The sequence below is a fragment of the Plutella xylostella genome, chromosome 10 (assembly GCF_932276165.1).
Source record: "Plutella xylostella chromosome 10, ilPluXylo3.1, whole genome shotgun sequence".
Classification (NCBI taxonomy): Eukaryota; Metazoa; Arthropoda; class Insecta; order Lepidoptera; family Plutellidae; genus Plutella; species Plutella xylostella.
The window spans coordinates 10,817,697-10,836,974 of record NC_063990.1 but is presented as its reverse complement, the minus strand read 5'-3'; the positions used below and the strand labels follow the sequence as shown (position 1 = coordinate 10,836,974).

Below are 19,278 nucleotides of genomic sequence, written 5' to 3'. Positions count from 1 at the left end.
TTATAGTCGCTCGGAACGAGAGGTGATAAATAGATAATGACAGGAACCGATTGGGATCTGCGCCGGCGCAGGACAGGCGTTTCGTGAACCTGATAGAGGTGTGCTACGATGTAGGTACTGCGACTCACATGCTGTTACGATTGTAATGTAAAAACAACTATAATAGATAGAGAACTCTTTATTAAAATTGGTACATGTATCAACATTTTTTCATTCACAAAATCCATTAAGTATGTTCGTGTCGCTATCTTTTCCAGATATATTTTGGGTGGATAGAATAAAATCAGAGATTGGCAAGTAGATAGATATTTTGATCTATTAGTAAACAGACTAGTATTTTATGGTAGTTAGTAGCTATTGCCGTAAAACGGTGATTTCACTTCGTAATCGTCTTCACTTCTTGAATGAATATAAACTGTGTTGGTTTTTTCGATTCAGTAATATATAATCCCCTAAATATTTCGTCAAGTAGGTACCTATCTACCTATCTACCTATACTCCACAAGTAAAGCTAACTAATTGTTACATTTTCTCAGTTTACAGTAACAGTTCTTCGGGTACATACCCAGTATAGGAAGGCCTTTGAGCGTAGATTTGAGTAATAAACGCTTGCGCAGAAGTGGCATCAGTAATTAAGTGACATTTGCATCTATGTGGAAACACTGGTAGTGGCGGCCTGACAGAAGTCACAATAGCAATGGCGGACACCTCACAAACACCTCCCTGATCAATATTTATAGCCAAGTTCTTAGTGTTTATGTTAGCAGCTACTTAATATACATATATTTAACTATATATATCTATTTTTAAATTATAAAGATTCCTAATATTTTTTCAGCATGACTGATAAGTATTTTAGTTATTTTAATTGGTGTAATTGCCTTTATGTACATGCTATAGAATGGAAGGAAAAAATGTAAACGACCTTACAGATTCACTTAAGAAGGGATGAATGAAAAAATACGAAAGCTTAGCTTCTACCAAGTTCTGCTTAGTACCAATTTAACATGCCATCTTATACAACCCTGGTCTTCGAAGGCATAACTTCAGAGAAGTACAATGACATTTCAAGATGACCTTGTCAGAAGCTGCCCATGGCATATCTTCATTGGGTTCACTGTTCCGGATTTCAGTCCCAAGTTCAAGGTTAGGTGAAGGCTTTTTACGAGTTTATATACACCATTTTTAGCTAGGATACGTACGTTGGATCTCTATCTTTCTACCCCATTATAGTTGGAATGTACGTGTTTATTACCCCATTATTTTAATTCATGATACTTACGTATATTCCGGTGACAACCACAAGGGCTAGATAAGCGATAAGGGTTTGTCATCGTTGTTTTATTCGTGTCAGTTAGTTCATAAATTAATTTACTCAACCGTAGGTAGCAGCAGTATTGCGGCTTCATATGTCAATATCAATACTCTATCGATAGCCTATCGATAGTTGAACGAATCAAGATAGCAACGATAGTCAATTCATATCGATAGTTGAAATTATCAGGATAGTGTAAATAGTTAATTAATACTTTTGATAAGTTACTAATTACCGGCAGACATATCGATACTATCGATAGTAGGTATCGATTGATGTTCGACAAGTTTTTTTTTTGGCAACACTACATACATTAGCAGCGCGTTGACGCACCGACTCGCGGCCTGCTCGCGCGCACGGCACAAACCTTAGTTTCCTAACTTTGCGTGTCCATAATTAACACTACATATTAAAACCTGTTAATTACAAGTAAGCCGAGGTTTTAGAGAATGAAGTTAGGTCCATCAGTGATAACCTCTGCGACTCGAAGCTGGCTCGGACACATAATGATATTATTTAATTTTTAATTGCTGTAATTTCGGCCTTAATTATTGCAGCACTCTGTAGCTTTTTTTTATTATGTACTTAGGTGTATAAAATGGCAATAGACAGACAGGTTAGTAATTTTGTTTGAAGGTTTTACTCCTGCTAAACATAAATAAGCTTCCTGAAGGTTTATTGGGGCAATATAAAATTTCGTTAAAGTCCAAATTAACTTTAATATTATTAAGTATATTAAATAGGCCATCTATCTTATCACATTATGCGCGGTACATTAATTACAATATATCAAAAGCGTGTAACTTTTGCCAACACATAAATAAGCAATAAATCAACCACCAGTTCTGAAGCTATTTTGCAATTATCTGCAAACTTGACCCATAATAATAATATATTAATTAATTAATATATCGACGGTGGAAAGGCAGAATGTTTTATCCGCCACTTTTGGCGAATATGAGTTATATACACCGTTGGAATCGCCTGATTTTTCTCTTTCGAATGGTGCGGGTCTCGTTTCGATCTGAGCACTTTTTTGGCGCTTAAGACATCGGTGATTTTGGAAATCTTAATACTTTTTTCTTGTATTAAGAGCCACTTTTTTAGTCATTTGTATGCTCAAACATACATGATCAATAATAAAGTTATATAAAACATTTTACCCTTACTAAAACTGTAAAACACTGTGACCTAATTCATTTTGAATGAATGTGAATTTGTATCATTAGTTACTTAAGAGACCTACCTGATTGCGAAATAAAACATTATGGATATAAAACTAAATGCCTTCTTGTCAAATATAACATAAAAGCACTTAATATATTTTACGTAATTTTAATTTAAGCCTCACTGGCACTTAAACCATTTTACCGGTCAGTTTTACTCGCGGCGTTTGGCGGTTAATACAACTTTACCTAAATCTGTTTAATGGTACAATTGGCACTTAAGCGGTTTTTTGCGATTTGTAGATAATTGATATAAGTGATATAAAACAATTCAAAAGAATCGCAATGAAGCGGTTTATGCTGTTTAAGCTGTTTATTATTATTATATCCAGAAGTATATTGCGTGAAAATGCCAATATATAAATAGGACAGGTTGGAAAGGTGTCGCTTCAGTACCCCGCCGGGACGTTCATTCGGAGATGACGTGCGTCTATGCGACAGTTGGCGCCGCGTGCGCAGCGTAATTACGTAGGTACAAACTCAGATTCGTTCGCCAGTATAAAACTATAAATATTTTTTTATTATAATATCACCAGATAATTACATTAAATTATTTAATATCTATTATATATTACGGTTCTAAATAATAGTGTTGCTATAATTAATATTTATTGAGTTATTAATAAAAATATGCACTTGGATCCTTTCTCCTAAATTGCTGTTTCTATGCAAGTAGGGAATTTTAACGTTTCTCTAAAAGGATCCAACCAAATATTTATTTTTCTATGACAATATGGTTCTTAATGTAAAATATTTTTAATGTATTAAAATGACATTACTTTTTATACATAATAAAAATATAGGTATATCAGAAATAAACTTATTATTAAAAAATTTACCAATATCGAAATCTAGTCAGAAACAGGATTTCTTTTCTACCTATATAAAAATCTTACTGAAAATGTGTTCCCAAGCGCAAAACTCTGGATAAACTTAACCGATTTTGATAATTGTTAGGTAATTATACGAAATAGAAGACCACGTTTTAAGTGAGTGACCACGAGTACCACGACCTGTTTGTATCCCATAATTTTCAAAATAAAGTATTTTAACGAAAAGCAAACCTTATAGGAAAAAGTAGGACATGAATTAAATTAACTTTTACTCTAACTTCACTTCATCATCCTCCATAGCTGAAGAGTGCAATATCTGGTATATTGCATCTATCCTGCTTTTTATGTCTCCGTAGGAAATCCATCGTTCCCTGGTACTTTGCCACTCTTCAGCGATCGTATGGTCCGTATCAATTCGTCTTATTTGAGGGTTGGATATTTAAATTTCTGTCAAGATGCAGGATAGTCATAAATCTCATCATTAATCATCATCACGACCCATTACGTCCCCACTGCTGGGGCACGGGTCTCCTTCCAATGAAGGAATGGTTTAGGCCTAGTCTACTACGCTGGCCTAGCGCGGGTTGGTGGGCCCCAACACAAGCAATCTTGTGCTGAGAGAGTTGTCAGACGTTTTCAAGCCGCCCGAAGGCCTCTGACTAGCCTTAGCGACCTGCCGATTTTATTAATCATATTGATTACGATTATGCATCAAGATGCAAGATGCTCCTAGTATATTTGCATCTGCATCCAACTCCTCGGGTGGTGGTTAGGATCATTAAATCTTCGGCAATATGGCCATACCATCTTGAAAGTCAATCTTCCATAGTAACAAGCAGATAACCTGGGTTTTGTTGCAATGTTCTTCAAGATGCTTTGTATAGATCCTTCATGTTTCCTATGGCAGACGATGGTTGTGGTCTCATTTCTGGACATAGAGTCACCCCTAGCAGCGTTTGTCCTTTTATAAACGTTAAGTCTTCCTTGATGGTTGATCATATCCCATGTTTCTTTAGACATACCATTCATTCTTTAAGTGTTCCTTGTGCCTTATTATTTCTTCGCAAATTTTTAACAACACGTCTTTGATGTCAGACCTTTGATTTTTGAATGAGACCTCGTCCAGACTTAGTGGATGGTATTTGTTGTCGATCTGGATACTAAGTTATCTTCTAACTTGTGGGTCCTGCAGCTTATTTACACGACACCTTTGGCAGATCTTGTGGCCTGCTCCTAAACTCCCACTATCTTTAAGCAGATTTTTCCATCGACTTAGTGGTGATCACTATTGACATCAGCAACCCTCTTATTCCTAACATCCAGAAGTGTCTCCATTTTCGACTAATCGTCGGTCGATTTGGTTCTCGGTCCGGCTGTCGGGTGAGACCTAACTCACATTGTGATAGTCCTTTGGGGTTACCACCACTAAACATTAGCCATTAACAATCCTAAAGCATCGTCGCTTGCTTATCAAATCTAGCGTATCTTGTATGAATCTGACATAGAGACTGATGAATAAGTAAAACTGATCACTTGGATCTCAATCTCAAAGTGATTTCGCGGTGAACAATATGTTAATAAAGTTTATAATAACATAATGCTTCGAGAAAAGGATGGTACGGCCGTGCCGCTTCTTTGCTCGACTTAGTGGGGGCACTGCCGTGCCCCCAGATATTATGAAATTTTTGTTTTCAATCTAGCTGACCTTTTATACTTTCCCTGGACTTCCACAAATGTTTCTAGACTAAAATCGGTTCAACCGTTCTCGAGTTCTGAGGTCTAAATTATAAGTTCATTTATTCTTTAAGTCATTCATCTTAGATATAAATTGCCTTAGTTTGGCGGTTAATTCATTCTTATGGAATGTTTAAGGTAACATAAATTATTATAAAACATTATGCTGGTGTGATGGTTAAATCTCCTTGGTCTTTACATTGTTTTTTACTTGTATTTTATTACAATGTGAATGTCGTTTAAGCCAATTTTACCTGACTGAGATTTCAGATGCATATGTTTTATGTCCCTTATTACAGTAAATAGAATATGTACATTCATTTTATATACAGAATTACATAGAAAACTATTTAAATTTTACGTATTTTAATTTTCAAAGCCATAGCTAGAATAAATACAGAGATATGATTTTTTTTCGAAAATTTCAAACTTTAAATCGCTCTGGTGAACATTTTAAGTCATGGCGCTTCAAACATTCTGCCTTTCCACCGTCGATATATTAATTAATTAATCAATTAACCCACCCTTAATACATATTTGCCTATCAAATGAATCTTAAACAAGTTTCTACATTGGAAACTATTTACTGCATTTGTATAATTTTTGACGTGTTAATTGTAAAACAACTAAGATAGGTGTGTAGTGTGTACCCATACTAGCTTATTAAAGGAAATAAATATAATCAAATACTTTGAAACTGATTCATTTATGTAATGCCTACCTACTTGTGTGTGTGTGTGTGTGTGTGTGTGTTTTTATAGTAATTTATTAGTACTTACCAAGTACCTACCTAATTATTTATCTTTACGATATTTTGACACGCAAGCTAATGAAAAAAGCAGAAAACCAGTTCGCGTTTTTTTTTCAATTTATGTACCGACAATGGTTACGTTTTTATTTAAGGAGAAACAAAAATATTATTTGTGCTTTTTGAATATAAATTTAGCGCGTCATAAAGATTGAAAAAACCTTCAAACTAATTTATAATCAAACGACTATTTACTAATTCACGCCAATTGGCACCTGTTGAAGCTTTTTTACTAGTAATTTAGCAACTTTATAAGGAATTTGTCGCACTTACAACATGCCTGTGACATTAGTTCTAGAGAAATACTGAAACTAACGACCTATGTCAAGGTTGCAACAAAACGGGACGTCTAGGTGCTTAAAAAATTATAATAATAGGTACAACTTATACTATAATTACCTATATGGTTACTTTTCTATGTAACCATAGAATATCGCGGACTCGGGTACTCAATGTATGGTATGTAGCGAAAAATCCCAAAAACTACGGAACAGATTTTGAAAATTAATTCACAACATGGCCGAGGATGCAATGTTGAGTTATTAATTATTGTGTTCAAAGCCATTACGGGCATATTATTTTATTTGTAGAAGGAAAAAATTCTAAAGGAGCAGTGGTGGCGTAATGGATAAGGCCTCGTCCTCTCAATCGAGAGGCCATGGGTTCAAATCCTGGCCTGTACCAATGAATTCTTACAATTGTGTTTTCAATTAAGGAGTTTAAGTACAATAATACCACGTGCTCTTGCGGTGATGGAAAACATCGTGCACATCTAGATTCTAGATGTGTATCCTAAATGCATTGTACTTATCCCAAAACGGCGATATGGTTCGCAACCTATCACGTGAGTACAAATGCGCTGCGAAAAGTAGGTGGCTTACGCGGGCCACCCCTGACTACCCCTAAGGTATACTAAGCCGAATCCTACATGTGCAGCATATTATATCTAAGCCCGAAACTGAAATCAGAATTTGGAAATTCGCGAAAAAAAAAAAAAAACCAAGTCACGTGTCCAACAAAGTTTCTATGGAAAATGATTTTTTTTTCGGCTTAGTATACCCTTTTTGCAACACCCTGTATATGTATGTATGAAAACATAATAGCAATGAATCCAGTACAAATACCTAATAGAAAGGTGCGATGCGATATTGGCACACGACGCAAAATGTCACTGACCGACTTTAATGGAACTTTCGCGATTTACGAAACTATGATTACTTACCTATTAGTACTGACTATTAGGCATAAAACGTAACCAATCTTATTGGCAGTAATACGGGAATTAAGTAGGTACCTTTGTGCCTATAAATAAATCTACATCTAATAATAATATAATATTAAAAACAGTAAAGTTTTGACGTTTATTTGTAATGATACATATGATATGCTCCGGAACTACTTTACTAATTTTAAAAATTATTTCTCCTTTAGAAGTTTAAGAACTTTGCATGATCCCTAAGCGCTATAGGCTACTGTTCGTCCCGGAAATCTCACGGGCACCCCTTTGAACATGATACGAATCTCGCGCGGAAAAACTTTCTAAACAGTTTAATAAAGTCAGTGGCCTTCTACCAAAAAATAATAATTTTTAACTGAATTAATGTTGGATTTAGCTTTAATTAAAGGATTAACGCCGCAAATCACAAGGTTAAAAAGTTGTATGAGCTTAAAATATTAATTAATTTATATGAATATATAAATATTGCCTAGGTAACTAATAAAGTATCCTTAGTTCGATGGTAAAGCTAGATCCCCTCTTCTTATTCAATAAATTCTACAAGATACTTAAATAATTAAAAATTATAAAAAAATACCTATTTATTTAATAAGTAAGTATGCCCTATTAATGAAATGAAATGAAATATCGTTTATTTGACGTAGATTTTTTGCAATTACTTGTCAATATTCATAATATTACTCTACCACCATTTCACAAAGGCCCAGAAATGGCGAAAGAAACTCCTCTAGCATCTTTTCCTATATACCCAAACACACAAAAATATAAGGTATATGAAGAAAGGAAAATGTGTTTCACAGCTTAGTCTAATAGTAATAAAACCAGTGTATCTATGTATAAGTGAAAGGCACAGCGCGTGCGGTCGCTAAGGCACTGGTCAAGGCGGTCGGCCCGATGTTCTAGATAAAAACCTCAAATTAACTGCAACTTAGGCCGATTCCACACTGCGCGGGCTATACGGCTAATGTAACATGTAACGCAACATCAGAAAAATCCTCGTTTCTATGGTAACACATACACACACACCGGGGATCGAACCCGGAACCCTTGACATAGCAGTCATAAACACTACCACTACACCCTCATCAGTTTAACAAGTTGGGAAGACTCCGCTGAATTAACTGAAATGGTTGCATTTTTTTCACTACTCTAATGCCACGGACGCATAAATGTTTCAGGTTTCTGTTAATCTTTATATAAATATAAGTCATAAGACAGCCTCAGCTGTATCTTTCACTTATAGTGCCACAAACTTATCTGTTCCGGTGACAGCGAACTAAATTGATCCATATCTCATTACTTACTAATGAATTGTATATTTTAAAACATTAGATTGGTTTGTTAACACCGCAAGAGCGAAATAACAATACGAGCAAACTTAAAATCTTATAGAATTAAGAAATATTACAGATTTATTTGAGCTGTCACCGGAACAGATAAGTTTGTGGCACTATATAATCAAAGATCTTTCAATGATCGTGTGTATTCGACTTTAGAAACGACTTGTACGGGCAGACGCGTTAGGTAGGTATTACTTTTTCTAGATTCTTCCTTTCCTTCCTTTCGTGTGCTAGGTATCTAGACTACCTAGGCAGTTAGGAAGTCAAAGGGACCTATTAATTGGCAAGTAGATTATGTGGTTATCATGTGGTTAGCGCTTTCTTTCGTCGGTATAAATTATGAATGAACATGAAGTAAAATTACTCCATCTCATAATGATAGCGATTATGATTGTACAAAATATGTACCTACCTAATAACTGATATTTTATATCGAATAAACGTTAGTTAAAAGTAGATAGAATTAACTGACCCACATATTTAAGAAACGAGCTATAGTAAAGACACTTAAGTTCGTAAAAGGAAAAACATCAATTCAAAACAGCTGCCAGCGGGCGGAAAATGGGAAAATTGCCCGTTGGTAGGTTTAGGTTTATAAATTTATGCCGAAAATGTTGCCAGGGTCAGCCAGTTTAGAACTGCTAAAGTATTTGAATCCTTGTTCGTAATAGGCGATTACGAAATAACAAATTGTCAACCAGCTAACTTATTTAATTTAAGTTAAGGATCAAGAAGTTGGTTAAAATATTCGAATACATATTTAACGGTTTGGAATATTTATATGTATAAGAAGGTTTTCATATGCAGGGAATTTCATATTACAGTTTCGTTGTGGTATTTCACGTTACCCATTACCATTTCCTATGTACAGTACGGGGTAGGTAGGTATATCTGATTTAAAACGTTCCGACTATGGCTGGTCCTAATATTCGGATGCTATACTCATCATAACAAATAAAATAAAAATTATCATACAAGCCAATCCCTACTCTTACCGTGAAACCCCCGCTTAAGTTTTTTTTAAGTAGGTACCTACCTATCTAAGTTATTACTAGTAGGTACATACCTATCTAAGTAAAAACTTTTTTACATTGATGAACCGTTTGCCAACCTGCCAACGCTCTGCTAATTATATTGCTTTTTACAATCACGTTTTTTGTGGACTATTAAAAACTGTTAAACTTTTAGCACCTCAGCTAAGGTGCTATGAGACAATTCAACTATAATTTAAAAAGCAAAAAAGGAAAAAAATTCTTACAAAATATAATATTATAAATGATAACACAAGTTTTTTTTTATCTGAGAAGCCGGATGTTTAGGACGATATTAGAGAATAATAAAACTATTGAATTGTATATTATAATCTTATTAACTACTTACCTAGGTAACATGAGATGTGAACTAAAATCAAAATTTTCCATAGTTTTTCCTCATTTAAACGCCAATACATAGATGTAGCAACTGCAGCGGCGCAGAAATCGGGGTCACGACTATAAATTGTAAATTACCTAATCATTTATAGCGTATATCGGTACAGTGAAGGATTTCACAAACTAGCACTTTTCACGTTTTACTGTCCTTGTTTTTCACGTCATAAGAGATAAATTAGCATTGCATTTTGTGTGGCGAGACGAATACAGTCCAATAGATATTTAGAGCTGTTAGAGGTAACATAAAATTGAACTTGTATCGTATAGTACAGTTATTGCGACCACACTATTAAATAACCATAGAAATAACACCACAATAGCAACCAACGTAAATGGTATGGTTGTAAAGATACCTCAAAGTAATTCTATTGTATTACTTAATAAACTATCTAGTTGGATGAGCTGGTTCTTGGAAAAATCAGAACTTAATTTAAAAGTCTAAATAAACTTATAACCTTAGAAGTATGTTCGACCAGGGACTTTATAAAAAAATATAATTAAGTATTGCGAAAATTCTAACCAGCTCTTGCTAACGACATTTGGTTACCATGTCCATGAAACGTTAATGCATAATTTTCGACCAAGTCCATATTCATGAGTTTAACTTATTTAATATCTACTTCTAATAAAATAACCTTGTACGGGGGAAGGTACCTTGTACACTTGTAATTTTAATTTATGATACCTAGAGCTTTTTAAATATACGAATAGTTATAATTTATACAGTACATAAGTATTATACCATTGGATGGTTGCTACATTTTAATTTTATAGCGTTTATACCCAACTTTCAAAGTTTGTATAAGTATTTACCTATGTCAATATTTAAGGTTTTAACTCCTACAATCTACGTACCTGAGCGTGGTTAAAGGTCATTGCACTATAACTACACTAGACTTCACTACAAATAAAAATAAACTAAGCTAAATAAAAAACACTTATAATCTGTTTAATGCTTTTGGTAATATATTTTATCTATATTTAATAAAACTAATGCCTAAATAATTGCTTGACCTGTTCAAGGTTGAAAAAAACCAAAGCCAACAATTTAGGTAGGTAGGTATTTACATTATAAATGTTTGCTAAGAATAATTACCAGTGCTTAGGTAGTTTTTAAAATACCCGGGACTTCTTTTTCTTACTTGGAATAGTTCTATAAGTATTTTATTTAAATTCTTAATACAACCGTATTTGGAAATGTGAAACAAAGTTATCATGAAATGGAGGTCATGTAAGATAGTTATGAAAAATATGTGTATAATATTTAATGCATTATTTAAATACTTAATAAATTATGCCTTAAGTAGTACGGAAAATACGTAGGTATTTCCTACATCCTCATTTCTCTTAATCGGGCTGTTCATACTGTTTAAAAATTACTCTTTTGTATAAAATAAATGCTTATTAATTGGCATGTTTAATTCTTTATAACTGGTGCTTATGTAGAAAAACCGCTTACGGGGAACTCAAGGGTTTGTGTTACTTGACATGACGTAGGAATACCGAACGTTATACTTTAAATAATTTATCATACCAAGAGAACGTTTTTTTTTAAATCTATTGTTTCCATATTATCACCACCGCCGTAGAACATGTAACATCACGATCTCCTACACCCCTAACCTCCCATTCTTACCCAAAGCCGTAGACATTTTCTATCTACCACTATGTTCTAACCCTGACAGCAATAACAACCTCTCTTTTAAATTCCTTCTTCTAACCATATATTCTCTCTTGTCTCAGATGGGCTGCCGAGTGACAATAGTGGACGATGTCCTCAACAAGTCGTTCTACAAGCTCGGTCTGGCCGTGGGTCGCCAGCCGGGCTACTTCATCATCATCCCAGTGCTCCTCTCCCTGCTCTGCATCACCGGCTACCAGAGGATCTACTACGAGATGGACCCAGAATACCTGTTCTCTCCAGTCCAGGGCCAGGGCAAGTTGGAACGGAGTATCGTTGAGGATTACTTCAAAGTGAATTACTCGCATCGGTTCAATGTTGGACGGATTACTAGAGCAGGTAAGGCTTTTGTCTTTTTAAACGTTAATTGAGTGATAGTGAAAGATCCAATAAAATTCTCAAATTAACCTAACCCTAATTATTAACCTAACTAAGATGGATACTCCACCATGAGTACTTCTAAATGTGACCCTCTAACTGAGATCTCCATTCCCCAACCCGCCCCAAAGCCAAATTCTCAAGCGTCCCCTCCACAGGTCGCTTCGGCCGAGTCATCATCGTGTCCAAAGACAACACGACCAACATGCTCCGTACCGAGGTCTGGAAGGAACTGCGGCAGCTGGACGAGCTGGTCCAAAACGTGACGGTCCACCTGCCTGACGGAGACACCTTCACTTACAAGGAGGAGTGCGCGAGATGGGAGGGGCAGTGCTTCGTCAATGATATCTTGAATCTTGATAAGATTATTGGGGAGGTAAGAGCTTTTGGATATTTTTGGCAGTGGCTTTTGCTAGTTTTTAGTTTTTTTAAGGATTAGTAGGTAGGGAGAAGTAAAAGAAGAACCAAATTAATAAAAATAGACAAATCAAAGAGGTGACATGGTCACTACGTTAGAAACCGTTTCGACCTCAAAAATATCGACAAAAGAAACAAAATGAACGTTAATCAGCCAAGTTGAAGCACCTCAGCGTATCTGATAGGACATGAATAGTGCGAAGAAAATTCAGACCAACCGAAGTCTCAAAAGAATCTTTTGGCCATGGACATGTTTTGACGGAATACTAAAATAGGTATTTTCACTGAAACTTTCTTCTTAAACAACATAAGTATCTTAACATACGCAAAGTATATGTAAATCTTAGATAAAATGTTTCGGATATCCTGTGTTAAAATCACGATATTACCTTAATTGTTTTGTAACACGTTTAACATGATTTTGTAAGCCATTAAAAAATCATGCAACATGAGTTATTTTAAATTGTAATTAGATTATCGCAATGATACAGTGAGTACAGCGACTTTTTGGTCGTTGTGCCAGATTTTAGTATGCACAGATAGTACGCTAGTAAGCCTGCCTTACTATCTACGGTTAGGTACAGAAATAGAGACTCTAAATGCATCTAATACAATTGAAATTGAACTATTATGAAAAATAATACACGCGAATAATGGATTTCATAGGTACAAGAACACAACAACTTTTGTGCTTTTTTTTTAAACAGTTGCAAGTTGCAACCCTCCATATAGTTTATTATTAAGTATATTATGATCCTAAAATCAAATTACCTCTACATTTGGATCCCTAACGTTGGGTAACAACATGAACAAAAAAGACCCTAGACATATTAAAAGAGGTTTTGCCACCAATTCGTCATTGTGGCCGAGCCCGGAAGGCTGTAAGTCACCCATGAGACACAATAGACAGTTACTGCGCGCAACCACTAACCACAGAACGTGCCTCGTATTGTACGAACACGACAATACCCGCCGACAGAGTTCAAAGTGTGGTTTAATGAGCGATCGATACGAATGAAATTACAGGAATTGATCTTATTAGACAAGTCTTAGACATTTCCGACTAGGTACCATTTTATTACAACATGCATATTATATTTCTGTTGTTATGGTATTTAAATAACCTTAAACTTAGTTTTCTATGTCAGTGCCATATTTGCAATTAAGTCTACCAGGATGGTAGGTATATTCTAGAGTACTGATATACACATATTTATTAGGTAAAAAAAGAAGTGAACTCTTAAATTACAAGATTGCAACGGAAAATAGATGACCTTTAACGAACGAATATGAAACAACGAAAAGTGGCTACAATCAACCTTAATTACCATAAATCATGCACATAAACTTCATTATCTTTTTTCTGTTTTGAAACATAGTAAATGTATTGTAGAGATGTTGAAACTGTGTCGCAATACATAGACAACAAACAATAATTTAAGTTTTATACACAGATCTGTGTGAAACGAGTAATTTTATTAACTAGCAACAGTTTCATTGAAAGGCTCAATTCAATGTTATTGTGTTTTCGGATGTTATAATCACCGGACAGACCAATTATTCCGCATTTGTTCGATAAGTTTATTATTAAATACCTCTGATTAGCATACAAGTAAGATGTTTATGGTAAGATCAACGGCAGTACCTATACAATATACTTACCGACATTCAAGCCATGTCATTACTCTTTGAAAACAAAAAAAAGCAAACAGTAACGTGGTGTTTGTCTAAAGATTAAACAAGAGGAGTAAAATTTCACGTTCAAGTAAAGATATTTTTTAAATTCAATATTTGTATCACACCTTAAGACAAGGGACTTTGTGGTGACGGTTACATCTTTCCAAGAAATAGCGCAACTTATGAATATAATTTACTGTAATCCCTTTTGAACATGAGGACTCATTCTTAATTAGTATTCAAAACACTTAAAAGGTTCGCTATTTTAGTAACCACAAGGATTCACTTATCCGCATTAGTATTATTGTCATGCAAATGCAGTCATTATTGGTTGCACTGTAGCAGAACTATTAGGCACCTACAATAATGTTTCCACAAACAAATAAAATTAACGGTTATAGCCGGCTCTTTAGGTCATTTGTCAAGTAACTGAGCATGTTACGTAGCTCATTAGACGTGAATAGGCCATGCACATTGTACAACACTGTGGTAGTAAGTGATAAATTAGCAAACGAACTTGCACTTTCAGCTCCGCGTTGAACTCTTTTGTATGAAAGTTCTATTTTTACTTATTTTAAACGCATTTTACTCCAATCTTCAACTGTATTTTTTTCTCGAATTGGTTCTATCCATCATGATTGTCGGTGTCAATGTATGAAATAAATATTCTTTATCTTTATCATGAACTTGACCTTGTTTATTGCCAGGTGGAGCGCGGAGAGTTGAACCTGACGTTCCCTATAATGTTCAACCCTGTGACGTGGGAGGCGCATGCGTTCCCGGTGTTCTTCGGAGGGTCGAAGGTGGTGGACGACAACATCGTGTCGGTGCCGGCGGTCCAGCTCGTGTGGTTCGTGAGGACGGATACTGAGCTGCAGCAACAACGGTATGTAGATTGTTGCTTTAGGGTTTTACTTAGATATAAGTAGTGAATGAGGACACCAAATTTAGTAATATCAACAGAATGAATTCTTTGTTAGGAGTTCAACTTTATATCTGACTGCGTTAGCCTGATGATAGGAAGGACACTGACTGAAATTCTGATCAATATTTCCTACATATCCCTAATTTTCTCTATAAATAACACATTTACTATTACATACAAGTTAAAATATATTACTTACAAGTGTTTTCATTGTAATATCAACACACATAAATCGTATTGTAATTATCATTTAACAAGATATTTACGGCAAAGAGGATATCCGTAAGAAATCCGATCTGGCTGCATCTTTATGGTTAATCAACCTGCAAAATCCGGAAGCTCTGGCTCCAGCATACCTCTACCGAAGTCGATAAGATAATTACTTTAAACCTTTATACATATGAGTAACTTCGCTAAAGAACGCATCGTAATTACTTGTTCTGAATGTTAATGCTTTGGTCGTACAGAGCCGTGTAAGTAACAATTAGATAATAGTTTTCGATCTTGACACGGTTTGAGAAATTGCTTCGAATACTAAACGCTGCCGCTGTGCTAACTCTGGTAATGTACACATAACCTACTGTTACTGGGTCAAACCGAGTCAAAGACTTTTCACGGGTTGTATAGCAAATAGCAATTAACTTATCGGCTCTAACTAGCTTTGTCAACACGTGCTAAGAGTTTGACTGTACTTGTAAGATTAAGTATAGAGAAATAGTGTGTTCCGTATCTTAAAAAGTAATTTAAATACACGGTCTAATGTTCTATTTACAAATCAACTCTATCCTGTCCCTTACTTACATCCTGATAGATAACTTTAATGCTACAATCGTTTGATCAATAAACTCATGTGAATCACCTTGAATTTATCTTATCTGAATACAAAAACAACTGTGCCAGTATTCATTGAGTTTCCTGGCCACTTTTCCTTCTTGTGCATTCTCAACATCGTTTTAACTTTCGGCACGTTCCTTTTCCAGTGGCGCAGCATGGGAGGACGCTTTCCTTGACGCTGTCGGCATAGCAGAAGATACGGGGCGCTTCAAGCACATCTCTATCGCTCGTTTCGCCTCCAGAACCCTCGATCATGAATTGGAGAAGAACACCAGAACTGTCATACCTTTCTTCAGTTCCACTTTCATACTTATGGGTATCTTCTCGATCGTCACATGTATGATGGCGGATTGGGTGCGGTCGAAGCCGTGGTTGGGTCTGTTGGGGAATATCTCCGCAGTCATGGCCACCGCCGCTGCGTTCGGTCTTGCCATCTACATGGGGATCTCCTTCATTGGAATCAATTTGGCTGCTCCGTTCTTGATGATTGGTGAGTAATAGTAGCCTCCTTATTACAAGCTTCTTTAGCAATTATTCCTTATCCATAACAACTAATAAGCTATCTCTGCTTGGTTACCTACAGTACGCAGCTTCATTATTGACTATTGCCCTATTGTGTTGGGTCACCACGGTTTTAACCATAGTATTATATTTCAGGTATCGGCATAGACGACACATTCGTGATGCTGGCCGCGTGGCGCCGCACGTCTCCCAAGCTTCCCGTGCCTGAGCGGATGGCCATCATGCTGTCTGAAGCCGCCGTGTCCATCACCATCACCTCTGTCACTGACATGCTCTCCTTCTTCATCGGAATCTTCTCTCCCTTCCCCTCTGTGCAGATCTTCTGCATGTATTCAGGTAAGATTGACTATAAATTTCAATTCAACAGTTTCAACCGAGGAAATCTCACGCACATAACAGTACAAACGCCTAAACGTAACTTTACCTTCGCTCCTTTTGTTCACATAACTTTTTGCCGGCCCATTCTCATGTGCTATTATCAAGCAGACATTCCTAAGAGAGTTGCGTCAATATTGTAACAGGAAATAAAATGGGTGTAGTGAAGTATGTCTAACGACGCATTGTTTGCTCCAGGACTGGCCGTGTGCTTCACCTTCGTATGGCATTTGACGTTCTTCGCGGGATGCATGGCTGTCTCCGGCTACCGTGAGAAGCAGAACCGACACACACTCACGTGGCTAAAGGTGCTACCCGAATCTAGGGCTAGAAAAGGTAAGAAATGTGGACAAAACCTTATTTCTAAAGTCACTTCTTCATTATTATCCTCGCTATTCTTTGAAACGTTTGATTTTTGATGCATGATTAGTTAGGTACCTAACTATGTATCCAAACTATTTAACTTGCTATCTAAGTCAGTTAAACTTATTCCTGTTGTATATATGTTTACGTCTAGACTTTACCAAAAACTACATACCTATAATAAACCGCGATTAATTCCAGAAGAAAAGTCCTGGCTGTACCGAGCGTTCTGCTCCGGAGGCATCGACCAGGCGGACCCCGACAACCCAGTGGACAACCAAGAGCACTGCATCATGGCCTTCTTCAGAGACACCATGGCTGGTCTCCTCAACAACAACCTGGTCAAAGCCTTCGTCATCGTGGTGTTTCTGGCATACCTCGCGGGGGCCGGCTATGGAGTCACCAACCTCAAGGAAGGGCTGGAGCGAAGGAAGCTGTCAAAAGTGGACTCTTACTCTGTAGAGTTCTTTGACCGTGAAGATCTTTACTACAGAGAGTTTCCTTATAGGATACAGGTGCGAACTTTCGTAATTATGATCTGCTTTTAATTGTACTTATTGTCTTGTTGGCTATGATACCGTAATGTTGCCGTTTTTGCTCTGGCGTAGATTTTTTGCTCCCGTCGATATAACTGTCTTTTACAAATACCGCTTTTACAATCGATCTAACGATAGTCTTTATAAACTGTACTACAAAGTCCAAAGTAGAGATATAATGGCAAGACACGTTTATATCTACAATTGCCATTATTAACTTACCAACACGTGCTAATTTCTTGCCGTTATTATTGATATCTTCGCTTTCCGATAATGCTGATCATTATACAGATTAAATACAATTTAAAAGTGCTGCATAAGAGGAAAAATACGGCCATTGTAGCAAAAATGACACTACAGTTTCCATATTATCACAAAAATATGAAGCAGGATCCACACGAGACAATTTATACTCGATCCGATAGTGCGCATGTCCAGTTTACTCGGGAGCTAGGTTCCACTCGAGAAAGCCACGTACAGGAACTTCACCCCCTACCAGAACAGAATAGAATAGAATAGATAGTGCGCAAGAACCATTCACATATTTTACATACAGGATGTCTAAGACAGTTAAAATATTTAATAAATATTTACTTAAGTAAAAACAACAAAAAACAATCTTAGTTAGGGCAAAACTCACATCTTCAGACCGCACGTGATCGTATCTTACGAATTGTCTTCTATAGATCTTGTTATTGACAAACAATTAACTATTTATTTCCCAGGTGGTAATAACCGGCGAGTACAACTACTCCGACCCGCTCGTGCAGGACCAGGTGGAACTCCTCACCCAGCAGCTGGAGAACACCTCCTACATCTCCAACTCGCTGTACACCGAGTCCTGGCTGAGGACCTTCGTCAACTACGTGTCGAGGAATAATGACTATTTGAACGTGACCATCGATAACGAAGCTGACTTCTTGACCAATTTGAAAGAGGTGAGATCATTTATTGTTTTTGTTTTTACTGACCTATACGTATATCTAGCTACGAGTACGTTACCTAAATGATACCTAACATACATAAAATATGGGGAGAAATGTGTAACTAACGAAACGAAGGTAGGTAATTTATAGTTTCATGAAACCATTGAGTTAAAGTAAGACAAAAGATCTCAACTCTCAGATTTACAAACTAATAATCAATAAATAATAAAAAAAATATTTAATCTGATAAAAAGCTACAATACCTTGCCACAGAATGTATGCTACAGTAACCCCGCCATCCTTTCATAAATAATGTTGTAAGCTTATCAGGTAAAAATATATAGTTGTATACGCATACTAAGTTGTATTTTTTTATGTTAAACTTATTGTTCTCAATTCCAGCTATGGCTTTACCCAGCGAATCCATTCTCTCTGGACGTGAAATTCAACGATGAGGGAGACAGGATCATCGCCTCCCGGTTCCTCATACAAGCCATCAACATCAGCGGAACAAACCACGAAAAGGAAATGGTGAAAGCGCTAAGAAAAGTTGTCGCTGACTCACCGCTAAACGCCTCAGTTTTTCATCCATACTTCGTGTTCTTCGATCAGGTATGTGTTTCACTGCACTTATCACTTCACTAGTCACAATACTTTGTTTTACTGCACTTATCACTTCACTAGTCACAATAATATCTGTTTTACACCTTTTTACATATGA

General features: G+C 36.2%; 1 protein-coding gene across 2 annotated transcripts in view; it reads left to right on the top strand.

Annotated features, from left to right (window-relative positions):
• The window catches only part of LOC119693623 (patched domain-containing protein 3), a 35,982-nt gene that overhangs the window by 14,389 nt on the left and 2,315 nt on the right, over nt 1-19,278 (top strand). The window contains exons 2-10 of one of the 2 annotated variants that reach the window (XM_038117461.2): nt 11,667-11,943; nt 12,141-12,358; nt 14,784-14,962; nt 15,982-16,325; nt 16,493-16,693; nt 16,931-17,068; nt 17,300-17,610; nt 18,357-18,569; nt 18,960-19,169. In XM_038117461.2, coding sequence (XP_037973389.2) covers nt 11,667-11,943; nt 12,141-12,358; nt 14,784-14,962; nt 15,982-16,325; nt 16,493-16,693; nt 16,931-17,068; nt 17,300-17,610; nt 18,357-18,569; nt 18,960-19,169 — 2,091 coding nt within the window. Of the gene's footprint in view, nt 1-11,666; nt 11,944-12,140; nt 12,359-14,783; nt 14,963-15,981; nt 16,326-16,492; nt 16,694-16,930; nt 17,069-17,296; nt 17,611-18,356; nt 18,570-18,959; nt 19,170-19,278 lie in introns of both variants that reach the window. The other variant, XM_038117460.2, reaches the window with a different exon arrangement.